Source organism: Portunus trituberculatus, chromosome 31 (assembly GCF_017591435.1).
Source record: "Portunus trituberculatus isolate SZX2019 chromosome 31, ASM1759143v1, whole genome shotgun sequence".
Classification (NCBI taxonomy): Eukaryota; Metazoa; Arthropoda; class Malacostraca; order Decapoda; family Portunidae; genus Portunus; species Portunus trituberculatus.
The window spans coordinates 2,136,622-2,149,121 of record NC_059285.1 but is presented as its reverse complement, the minus strand read 5'-3'; the positions used below and the strand labels follow the sequence as shown (position 1 = coordinate 2,149,121).

Below are 12,500 nucleotides of genomic sequence, written 5' to 3'. Positions count from 1 at the left end.
CGCCAGGGACACGTTATTGAGCAGCTTGGCACGTACGATCCAATGATGAATGTGCACGGAGAGAAGCTGGTGGCTCTCAACACTGAGCGCATCAACCACTGGATTGGCCAGGGTGCTGGCATCTCCACAAGCTGTGCCGTTCTGCTGGGTGAGTGTGCCCAGGCTTTTCTCACCAATTTAGGCATCCATTCTAAGCCAAGACTTATCTGATGTAGTGTACGTATATGTGATCAGAGAATCATAAAGCAGTAGTGTTTAGAGTAGAGGTATCTAAAATTATTTAAGAAAATTGGGATTTTTGTTGCATTTATTGTAGTTTATAATTTTCTAATGAGATGCATGTGTATGGTAGTGCTATATTTTTTAAGACCACTGGTTGGTGCTGTGGTCAGATATCAGATAATAATGGAAGCAACAAGAGGCCATCAGGTTTGCTGTGGTAGTCACTATATAAAACGTACCTATCATTTCTATCCACAAATTTGCTCATGATACCAAAGCCAACCATCTCTTTTGTAGGTCTGTCAGGACTGCTTCCCATCCATCCCAGATCATACGTGACAGCATGGAGGAACCGTAGGTCCAGTGCTAAGGAGGAGAATGCTGAGGCTGCTTCATGAGACCACAGTCCATAACATAGGTGTTGTATTATGGCCTTTTGTCATTCAGGTCTCGGGGAAATTTATATTAAAGATTATGCAGTGTGATGTACATTGTCAGTGGAGTTTTTGAACACTGCCTCAACCAGTGGTGGTTCTCAGCACTCTTGAAGCTTCATTACCGACGCAGACATGAAGGTCTTTGACCAAAGGCAAGCTGGTGATTCTCTTCATGCACTTATTAGTCTTTGTATATGATGACAAAAATTCTTAATTTGATAACTAATTTCTACTGCCACCATAGAGTATGTATATGTTTAATAAGATATTTAATAATTCTTCCCTGTAACTGTACAGTGTACATATTCCGTTAAGAATAGTGTAATTAATTAAATTAATTTTTTTGTTTCAGTTCAAAAGAAGTTAAAACACATCTGAGTATTTGTCACATTGTACTTGGAAAGGAGCATGATACTCCATGTCCTCAGAAAATTGTCATAACTTGAATAATAAGACAAAATTTCATGAATGGGATATTAGAAGAAATGAACCTATTTTGAGATTTTATCCATTATCTAGTAGATGTTGGTGGCTCTTCCTTTCAATAAGCAAAGTACAGCAACAGCTGACTTAAGCATCATAAGGGAATGCTTAAATCCCTTTACATGTTATTGAGGTGAATGTGATGTTGATTTGTTATGATGGTACCATACTGTTCAGAATGGTGTCATAATGGTTACTGAAAGGAACAAGTGATGAATTCTTGCTGTGTTTTGCAGGAGAATAAGTTGTGGATAAGAATAGTTGTGGTATGTTTCAGTTGTGTTCTGGGATGAGTATCTCTGTTTGAGGGGCACCACCTCACCTTCATGGAGGGATAATGTGAAGCATTTTTAAGGGATTCTGGAGACAGTGTTGATAAATATTTGGTCTCCTTGTCACCAGAAAAGACAGATACAATCAGTTGTTTGATTTATGAAATAACTTAAAAGTCAGTCATGAACATGACGTATGTAGGTTTTGAGATTAAGGCTGTGACATGCATGCCCATGAATTGGTCCAAAATTGTAGAAATTTGCAAGTATCATAACATTCAGGGCCCCCCCACCCACCCACCCTTTTTTTTTTTTTTTTTTTTTTTTTTTTTTTTTTTTTTCTAAAAAAGGTGTGAACAAAAGGACAGGCAAGTCTATTCGGTGTAATTATTCTTTGTAAAAATAAATAAATAAATCTGAATTTCATTTCCTGAAAATTTGTTGTAAGAGCAGTGGAACAAACATGGATGGTCAGTACAGTTCTTGAGAACCCATGGTACATAATGCTTATCCTGAAAGTGAAAGGAACCTTGTCATACAGTTCTGGAACTTTGCAATTAAGAATTGGAGATACTAATTAACTTTGATAACTAGGGTAAAGAAATGAGTTTTATAGTGTAGAGAGAAGGAAAACAGTGACATCATTGTAATGTGCTGATGTAGTGACAAAACCTAGTCTGTTTAAGCTTTGGTGATTCTGCTCTGATGATGTAACAGTGATGTGGGAGCATTTCTTTAATGTTCTAAGAGTACTTCCTTTCATGATCATTTTGTCAGTTTCACAGCCAGCATGTGTTATTTAATTTATCATTTGCAGTGCCTTAAAGTAAAGCCAACCATGTCTCCATTCGTAAGCCAAGGAAAATACTTGAATGATTCTTTAGACAGTGTAGGTTTTAAGGTAAAATAAACTGCCACTAATGTGTGCCATTCATCCATTTATGCACCATTCAAACTTCCACTCAATACAATCATAAATGTCTGGCTGGTTTTGTTGGACTTTTGCTAGACTTATTTCAAAGCTCTGTGAATGTCGAGGAAGAATACATACTTTCTACTTACCTATGTATGTTAGCTAAATGAATAAACAGTCATCTTTATAACTTACTAAATGATAAAAGTACCAACAAAGTTTATGTGAAGTTTTGAAATTGTTATATTAAAACTTACAAACATGAAACAAAATATTAACAATTTTTTTATAACATTGAAATAAAATTAAATGTCAAGAAGCAGTTACATAACATGACAGTAGTTTCTTGACTTACAGAAGATTATAAACTGCAAATTCAAAACATTTATTCCCTAATCAATAACAAACAATTCAATATCTATACAAAATTTTAAATACAAACCAGCATGCACCATAACAAGATAATTTAGTCAAACTGTTTGATTAACTCCTCTCATTTCGCATAAAGTCAAAGGGAAACCCACATTAGCTGCTTTCACTCATAACATATCCTCATACAAATCAAGAAAATACTGTACAAAACACACCTCTCAACCCCCAATCACAGTGTGCAGTATATGCTATGTAGATACTACAAGCAGGTTATGACACCCACATCATGGCGATACAATTTGCACTGAGATTCCGAGCCGCATCATGATGTACTGGGGCATGCAGAACACAGGGTTGATTTCCTTGAGACCCGTCTCCCCAAGCAATGAGAGTCCCGCCAGACCAAAGAGTGTGTGGTAGAGGTCAACCATGTCTCCCGGTCGATCTGTGAAGCCTCCGGTCTCAGGATCCTGCCAGAAGAACCATTACAATAAGTGTGTTGCACTGATGTCTTCACTCTTGATATCATTGCAGGATTCTGATTACATGTACAGCTGATCATAATGTAAACTTCTCTTAGTGTGACAATATAAAGCATTAGTGTGTGTGTGTGTTCCATATTCGGAAACACTTCTGTGCTGCATTACTTCAGTAGGCTGTAGTTCAGATTATGTAGGTTTTTAATGGTCTTTTTTATGGTCTGAAGGCAGGTTATGAAGCTTCCTACATTATTAGCAGGAGAAACACTCTTGATAACCAACCCATTAACCTCTATGTCCTTGGAAAATAGTTATGGCGAGAGCAAAGTATTTCTAAATAAAGGCCTGTGTGTGTGTGTGTGTGTGTGTGTGAGAATACCTGTGTAGCCATGATAAAGAGTAGCATCTATTTCTTCCAGTACATTGTTCAAATCACACAGCATAATCAAATTTCTGCATATTTTTTGTATTACAAGCATCAGCATTTCCCTGTGTGTACATATATGTGCATGTGTGAGTACCTGTGTGGCCATGATGAAGAGGCGCATCTTGTCAGCGTTGATCCAGTGAAGGCGGCCCAGCATGCTAAGGGACGCCAACACCCACCAGGAGTAACACACATCAGGCAGCTTCTCTGGCCGCCCATTCAGACCACCAGAAGGCAGCTGGCGTTCACACAGCCACCACCCCAGCAGGTCCCCGTTCACTTGGTGCAGCTGGCCTAGTAAATTTATTTATTTAATTTTTTTTTTTTTTTTTATCCATGCTATTATTTTTACACAGCAGCAACTGTGTCTGTGTGTGCTACTCAAAAAAACTATTCTGGTAAAAGGAGTGCATGAAAAAGAACAGAAAACTATGAAGTGTTCTGACATGTTTTTTTTTTTTTTTTTTTTTTTTTTTTTTTTTTACATTACAAGGGCACTGGCCAAGGGCAAACAAAGAGTTGGAAAAAAAAAAATCCCGCTGGTTGCCAGGCCCTGTTAAGAGGAAAGTAGAAAGAGAAAAAACAAAAAAATCTAAAAGGAGGGTCCAGTTAATGTAAGAGGTGTCTTGACACTCCTCTTTTGAAAGAGTTTAAGTCATAGGCAGGTGGAAATACAGACACAGGTAGAGAGTTCCAGAGTTTACCAGTGTAGGGAATGAAGGAGTGAAGATACTGGTTAACTCTTGCATTAGGAAGATGGACAGAATAGGGATGAGAAGAAGTAGAGAGTCTTGTGCAGCGAGGCCGCAGGAGGGGGAAGGCATGCAGTTAGCAAGTTCAGAAGAGCAGACAGCATGAAAACAGCGGTAGAAGACAGATAAAGATGCAACATTGCGGCGGTGACTTAAAGAATCAAGACAGTCAGTTAGAGGAGAAGAGTTGATAAGACGAAAAGCTTTAGATTCCACCTTGTTTAGTAAAGCTGTGTGTGGATCCCCCAGACATGAGAGCCATACTCCATACACGGGCGGATAAGGCCCTTGTACAGAGCAAGCAGCTGGGAGGGAGAGAAAATGGACGAAGACGCCATAGGACACCTAACTTCTTGGAAGCTGATTTAGCAAGAGTAGAGATGTGAAATTTCCAGTTTAGATTTTTAGTGAAGGATAGACCGAGTGTGTTTAATGTAGAGGAGAGGGAAGTTGAGTGTTATTGAAGAAGAGAGGATAGTTGTCTGGAAGGTTATGTCGAGTAGATAGTTGTAGAAATTGAGTTTTTGAGGCATTGAACAAAACCAGGTTTTCTCTGCCCCAATCAGAAACAAGTGAAAGATCAGAAGTTAGGCGTCCTATAGCATCTCGCCTTGAGTCATTTAATTGTTGTTGGGTTGGGCGTCTGTTGAACGCTGTTGAATAATGCAGGTGGTATCATCAGCATAGGAGTGGATAGGGCATTGAGTCAGATTTAGGAGATCATTGATGAATAATAGAAAGAGAGTGGGTGATAGGACAGAACCCTGTGGAACACCACTGTTGATAGTTTTAGGGAAGAACAGTGACCGTCTACTACAGCAGCAATAGAACGATCGGAAAGGAAACTGGAGATGAAGGTACAGAGAGAAGGATAGAATCCGTAGGAGGGTAGTTTAGAAATTAAAGATTTGTGCCAGACTCTATCGAAGGCTTTCGATATGTCAAGGCCGACAGCAAAGGTTTCACCGAAGTCCCTAAAAGAGGATGACCAAGATTCAGTTAGGAAAGTAAGAAGATCACCAGTAGATCTGCCTTTACGGAAACCATACTGGCAATCAGAGAGAAGGTTGTGAGCTGATAGATGCCTCATTATCTTCCTATTAAGGATAGACTCAAAGGCTTTAGAAAGGCAGGAAATCAAAGCTATAGGGCGGTAGTTAGAAGGATTGGAGTGGTCACCTTTTTAGGGACAGGTTGAATGTGAGCAAACTTCCAGCAAGAAGGATAAATAGAAGTAGAGAGACACAGATGAAAGAGTTTGACCAGGCAGTGAGCGAGTTCGGAAGCACAGTTTTGAGAACAACAGGAGGGACTCCATCCGGACCGTAAGCCTTCCGAGAATCAAGGCCAGAGAGGGCCAGGAAAACGTCTTTATAAAGAATTTTAATTTTAGGGATGAAGTAGTCAGAGGGTGGAGGAGTAGGAGGAATATGCCCAGAATCATCCAAAGTTGAGTTGGTAGCAAAGGTTTGAGCGAAGAGTTCAGCTTTAGAAAAGAAGAGACAGCTGTAGAGCCATCTGGATGAAGTAAAGGAGGGAAAGACGAAGAAGTAAAGTTGTTAGAGATATTATTGGCTAGATGCCAGAAATCTCGAGAGGAGTTAGAATTGGAAAGACTTTGACATTTTCTATTGATGAAAGAGTTTTTAGTAAGTTGGAGAATAGATTTGGCATGATTACGGGCAGAAATATATAGGGCATGAGTTTCAGCAGTTGGATGGCTACGGAACCGTTTGTGAGCCGCCTCTCTATCATTGACAGCACGAGAACAAGCAGAGTTAAACCAAGGCTTTTTAGCTTTAGGGTTAGAGAAAGTATGAGGAATGTATAGCTCCATGCCAGAGATAATCACCTCTGTTATGCGCTCGGCACAAAGAGAAGGATCTCTGACATGAAAACAATAATCATCCCAAGGAAATCAGAATAGTACTGCCTTAGTTCCTCCCACTTAGCAGAGTTAAAATGCCAGAAGCACCTCCGCTTAGGCGGGTCCTGAGGCTGCACTGGAGTGATAGAACTGGTAACGGAAATTAGATTGTGGTCGGAGGAGCCCAACGGAGAGGAAAGTTTAACAGAGTAAGCAGAAGGGTTGGAGGTTAGGAAAAGATCAAGAATGTTGGGCGTGTCTCCAAGGCGGTCAGGAATACGGGTAGGGAACTTCACTAGCTGCTCTAGGTCATGAAGGATAGCAAAGTTGAAGGTTTGTTCACCAGGTTGGTCAGTGAAAGAAGATGAAAGCCAAAGCTGGTGGTGAACATTGAAATCCCTAAAATGGAGATCTCAGCAAAAGGAAAGTGAGATAAGATGTGCTCCACCTTGGAAGTCAAATAGTCAAAGAATTTTACATAGTCAGAGGAATTAGGTGAGAGGTATACAGCACAGATGAATTTAGTTAGAGAGTGACATTGAAGTCTTAGCCAGATGGTAGAAAATTCTGAAGATTCAAGATTGTGGGCACGAGAGCAAGTGGTGTCGTTACGCACGTATGCGCAACATCCAGCTTTGGATTGAAAATGAGGATAGAGCAAGTAGGAGGGAACAGAAAAGGGCTGCTGTCAGTAGTCACAGACAACTGTGTTTCGGTTAGGAAGAGAAGATGAGGTTTAGTAGAGGAGAGGTGGTGTTCCACAGATTGAAAATTAGAACGAAGGCCACGAATGTTGCAGAAATTGATAGTGAAAGTATTAGATGAAGTGTCAAGACACCCAAGGTCGACAGCAGAGGGCAGTCCGACCTGGGGACATTTATGGTCCCCTCCCCAGAGGGGGACTCCGAGGCAGGGCGTGGTGAAGCCATTATTAAATTTTGATTTGAAGAGAGTGTAAAAGTGTAAGGTGTTGTAGTGTAGTGTAGGAAGTAGTAGAAGTTGTCTTTAGAGGGCAGGCTGCAGCTGCTCAATTGTATAAATGAGACCACAAAGGGAACCGGGAAGAGAGGACACGGGGAATCACTCAGTCTGCAGCACTGCCTACATCCCCGTAAGTACCTCTCCTGGAGTATTCCACCGGGCGGCAGGTGACTACTGCCTACTCCATGCTATTATTTTTACACAGCAGCAATTGTGTCTGAGTGTACTGTTTGAAAAAAAAAAAAAAAAGTTCTCATATAAGGAATGTATGAAAAGAACCACAAACTGATGACCTAAGTATTCTGTAAATAGCAAGACATAAAATACGACAAGAAGAGAACCAATTAAGCAAATAGTACATGCATAGTGGGAGCTGTTGCAAAGGCTTATCACACACCAATTACTATGCTAGACTGAACTGAAACAAAGAACATATTAGACAGAGAACATCAGATAGCACACACTTGAAAGACAAGATAAGGTACCTATACACACACCTGCAATGGAGAGCAGCCCCAGACAGCAGTAGATCTGGCCAGCATGACTCTCTGAGCCCGGCCGTGTGCCAAAGCCTCCGTCCACATTCTGGCAGCGCATCACAAACTCCACTGCCTTGTCCAGGTTGAGGGAGTCTAGTCGCTTCTATGGGGTGATAAAATGGAGAACAGAGATGAAGCTAAGCCGGGGAAGAAGCAGAGTGTGAGAGAATATGAATAAAGTTAGATATTGAAAGAGGAGCAAAGGAGGGAAAGGCAGGGAGAAGAAAGGTAAAAATTGAATAAAGTTAGATGATATTCAGGTTGGAGGAAGAAGAGAAGGGAAGAAAAGACAGAAAGGAGAGAGGGAGAAATTAAGTAAGGGTAGATGATGCCCAGCAGGGAGGAGAAAGAGAAATCAAATAAAGGAGAAAAACAGGAAATGCAGAAAGGAAAGGGAAACATTAAATGAGTGGATTTTGGTTAGGTAGGAGGAAGGAAGAAGAGAAATTAAATAAGGACATGGTGGATAGATAAAAGGATGCAGAGAGAGAAATAAATGCAGGGGAAAGAGACAGAAAGAGAAGACACCACAGAAGGAAGGAAAAAAAAATAACCCATAAAGACAAACGGATAGATAGACATACACAGAAAACTCAACAATGAACTAATGAGAATGATGCTTTGTCTGAGCCAGCCAAGGTAAGACAGCCAGATTGATATATACATAGAAAGATAGACAGACAATTTGTATCCTTTAATATTTGATGACCATTTTTAACTATAGGGAATGGCATCTCACAGGACCTTTTCTTAATAAATTTTGTGAGAGAGAGAGAGAGAATTTAAAAGTATGGCAGGAAAGAGAACAGAAAATAGCAAGTGTTTTGACTCCAGAGAGAGAGACCCACCAGCAGAGCCAGACAGGCCACAGCGCAGAAGGAGAAACGGGTGTCCACCTCCCCCCACTTGTCCCCCGAGAAGGAGCCATCCTCGTTCTGCAGGCCGCTGACGTACTGCACCACACTCTCCACACTCACCTCCTCCGTGGCCTCCAGCATCACAAGGATCTGCAGGGAAAGTAAAGTTCACCAATAAAACACTGAAGCTCCTTGTCTATCTCTGCATCTCTTCCTTCCCGTGACTTGAGCTCTTACAAACAGGAAGGTTTCAAGACACTTATCCTTCAATTTCTGGGTGATCTTCCTTACTTTTCTTCTAGGACTGGCATCTCAGTGAGCCTTTATTTTTATTAATTTATTTATGTCTTGGCCTTTTTGTTGCTTTAAAAGATTTCATGCATTACTTTTGATGGTGTTTATTGTTTTGTATTGCAGTAGAAAGACTATTTCCTAAACACTTGGCCTTTGAAACACTATAAACTTAAACCAAGGAGACCATCAGCCTGAATCATCCAGCCATTCCCACCTGCACAGCACTGAGGGTAAAGAGCAGGTGGGGGTCGTGGCCCAGACTTGGGGAAAAGCCACCTGACTCTGTGTCCTGACACTGGCGGATGAACTCCACCACCTCTGTGCGGCTCATCTTGTCTAGCTGGCCCAGGATGTCCATGGCAGTGAGGCCCCAGTACATCCCAGACATGCGGAAGTGTTCGGTCATGGTGTACTCCTGTCATGGGACACAGGAACATAAGAACATAAAGGAAGCTATAAGAAACTTTCAAGCCTACATATGCCACTCTCTGTAAAGTAAATAAGGTTCTTTTATTCTGGAACAAGTTAGAATGTGCATAAATGCTGGTACACTAGAAAGACATAAATAATGTTCTTTTACTTCAGGAATGAGTTAGAATGTGTATGAATGTTGGTAAGTTGCAGGAAAATAAATCAGGTTCTTTTAAATCTATGAATAAGTTAGAATGTGTATGAGAGCAGATAAGCTAGATAGAAACCGATTTCAGAGGGAGAAATTTTGTTTCTCAAATGGAAATGAATGAAAGAATGTTGGTAAGAATGTGTTAAGTGTATAATCGTTAGTAAAGACATACATAGTCCTCCTTCTTCTTGGTGTAGCTAAGGATGTAGTCTGCATGTTTCTGCAGCAGGAGGCTCTTGGGGTGTTCATCAGTGATCTCCACATCTTTAGGGTGACTCCCCTGTAACAAGAACAATGCTGATAATGTACTGATACAGATAATAGTAAGAGCATGTATATAATCAAACAAAGGGGTTGAGAGGGGCACAACGCCTCTGTTGCATTATTTCACTGGACATCAAGAGGGACGGACCTCCTTGTTAGGTTAGGCTGGGTATGCAGGGTCGAGTATTGTGTAGCCCCACTGTTAGCTTATGTTAGACTAGATCAGGCAACATAGAGGAGATTAGGTTAGGTTATGAACGTTAAGTTGGGTTATGTTATGTTAGCAGGGTCGAGGAGGTGCAGGCCCCCTTCATGTTAGTGGGATCGAGGAGAATGGATCCCACATGACTGATTAAATTAAGCTTCGAAGCGATATTTCAATCATATTTACTCAGATTAGAATAAAAAAAGAATGATTTTCTCCAAGACGTTTTTCGAAGGCCAAATTTCATTCACCATTGCATTGCTCGCTCACTTGATAAACCCACAGCTCCACAAGTTTGTTGGTGGTGGGGAGGGACAACAAAACAATATATAAGGAGATGCTATTGGTGAGATTTGCCATTGAGCTTGAAAGACGGGACATTATGAGATAGACAGCATCCTGTAGATACATCAGGAACTCGTGACCCTCAAGACCATGCTGAATCATTTAAAATTCTACCTCTCCTAAACCTAATAAACAAAACAACTTCCGATATCACTAACATAATGAATTTGTCACAAAAAAACACTGTGAACAATCATCAAGAGAGCATTGGCCAAGATAATGAAAAAAGCAAACTAAATCCTAATAAACACGTAACTGCCTACCATAGTTGTGTGTGTCAGCTGGACGTGTTTACTGTTTACCGCCGCGCTATCTCGGGATGACGGGAAACTATCTTGGTGGGACAGTGCCGCGCAAATTCCCGATCTCTCTCTCTCTCTCTCTCTCTCTCTCTCTCTTGATGAAGTACATGTCTGTACCTTTAATATGCTGTAGTTTTCCTGCAGATTTATGATTCCTATTTATAAAGTTTCTATTACGGACTCAATAATTTTCTAGTGGCATCTACAGTAGCCGCTGGTAGTCACAACAGAACATCAACTGAAATTCGACCAAGGATTATGGTATGGTATGGACACACTGTACATGATTCTCTGGGAGGGTAGAGGGTAGTGGTGAGAGGAAAAGGCAAACACAATATGTATCAAGAATTATAGGGAAGATATATGGGTTGAATGGGCGGGCTGATGGAATCGATTGGGGAGGGGAGGTAACAACAGATGGCGCGCGAGTTGCAGATAGTCAGAGGGTGAGGGATTTGGGGGTCCTTCAGCGGTGGAGCCCTGGGAGGACGAGCGCCCTTACAAGATTCAAACATGCGGAAGAACACAATTGCCGCAACAGTTATTGTCTTTGTGTCAAAAAACAAGAAAACGCATTCGTGGGTGAAGCTTCACGTACTCCTCAAGAACACTAAAAATTATGTGTGAAAGTCTGATGACATCTAGTTTGAGGTAGCTTGTCAACTTCAATAACAGGTGATGTAAATATGGGAGTTTTTTTTTATTATTATTTTTGTCGCTAATCAATGTAGTCACTTGCAAGAAAATGTAGCATTTATTTTTTGAGTACTGAGTGGTGGTTCGTGTTGAATATACTTCATTTAGGCCACTGGAAATCATGCACGTTAATATTGTATACCCTACAAGTGTGGCGGCCGCGTTGCCAGGGTACTCAAGTCTTTGGTGCTTTATTCACCTTGTGCAGGTTAACAGAACTTCTGCTCGCGTGACAAGAGTATCACTGGTGTGTATTGAGGCCATGTTGTCCATGGCGTGCCTGGCACTGTCAATGCTTGCCGCATTTCTTGGTCATTGACAAGATTGTATGTGCTATGTGACCCTTGTGTTGAGCGAATGCTAGCTACTATGTACCGTCGGCTGCTATGTACCGGCTCCTATGTACCACTGCTTTGGCTTGTATGTACCATTGGTGGGCTGATATGTACTGGCTCCTATGTACCACTGCTTTGGCTTGTATGTACCAAACAAGGCTGCTATGTACCAGATACCAAGTAGGAAGATAAAATATTTATTGTACAAAAAAAAAAAATACATGATATAAAAGTAATGAAACTACATTAAAAGATAACACAAAAACACAAACATATTAAAACTGCTTACAATAATTAAAATTTATCAACCAATAAAATTCAGCATACTGTACATTGACTTAATACAGGATTAGTCCTCAGTATGATCCAGCAGTTCAGCGCACCGGTGTAGAAATTCTGATGCTGTTATGGATTTGTTCTCATATTTCATCCACAGGTCATGGGACTAGTTTGCTTTTGGATAGCATGCTTCCTTTGGTATCTATATATATATATATATATATATATATATATATATATATATATATATATATATATATATATATATATATATATATATATATATATATATATATATATATATATATATATATATATATACATATATATATACATTTTCTTTTGTTTTACTAATTTTATATTCATAGGAATTCTACTAAATTCGTCGTGTAGAATACTAAAGAGGTAAATGTTTATAAAATTGGTGTTTGCTACCCTGTTAATTGCATGGTGCCACCCTTCTGCATAGTTATGAGTAAGACAGGATGCTTGAAAGAGCTCCAAGAATGTGGAGGATGCATCTCGCTCCTGATCCTTTTTTTTTTTTTTTTTTTTCT

At 40.3% G+C, this 12,500-nt stretch overlaps 2 protein-coding genes across 3 annotated transcripts in view; one reads left to right on the top strand and one right to left on the bottom strand.

Moving 5' to 3' along the window:
* The window catches only part of LOC123511197 (probable 28S ribosomal protein S16, mitochondrial), a 6,591-nt gene extending 4,073 nt beyond the window's left edge, over window positions 1-2,518 (top strand). Inside the window, exons 3-5 of one of the 2 annotated variants that reach the window (XM_045266863.1) lie at window positions 1-148; window positions 520-640; window positions 1,012-2,518. The exon at window positions 1-148 is cut by the window's left edge and continues 12 nt beyond it. In XM_045266863.1, coding sequence (XP_045122798.1) covers window positions 1-148; window positions 520-620 — 249 coding nt within the window. In that variant the 3' untranslated portion in view covers window positions 621-640; window positions 1,012-2,518. Of the gene's footprint in view, window positions 149-519 lie in introns of both variants that reach the window. The other variant, XM_045266862.1, reaches the window with a different exon arrangement.
* Window positions 1,784-10,721, bottom strand: LOC123511196 (geranylgeranyl transferase type-2 subunit beta-like). Its single transcript, XM_045266861.1, has 7 exons — window positions 10,595-10,721; window positions 9,690-9,797; window positions 9,110-9,310; window positions 8,593-8,751; window positions 7,703-7,847; window positions 3,700-3,899; window positions 1,784-3,169 (listed from the first exon to the last, which is right to left on the bottom strand). Exons 1-7 carry the CDS (start codon window positions 10,595-10,597, stop codon window positions 2,984-2,986), a joined length of 1,002 nt encoding a protein of 333 aa, XP_045122796.1. The 5' UTR covers window positions 10,598-10,721; the 3' UTR covers window positions 1,784-2,983.
* Between the last annotated feature and the right edge of the window lie 1,779 nt (window positions 10,722-12,500).

Excerpts from the sequence above, each read along its gene's own strand:
- LOC123511196 (XM_045266861.1), bottom strand. Across the intron at positions 9,311-9,689 it reads CCAAGAAGAAGGAGGACTAT|GAGTACACCATGACCGAACA; the intron begins GTATGTCTTTAC and ends GTCCCATGACAG. Across the intron at positions 8,752-9,109 it reads TTACCCTCAGTGCTGTGCAG|ATCCTTGTGATGCTGGAGGC; the intron begins GTGGGAATGGCT and ends CTTTCCCTGCAG.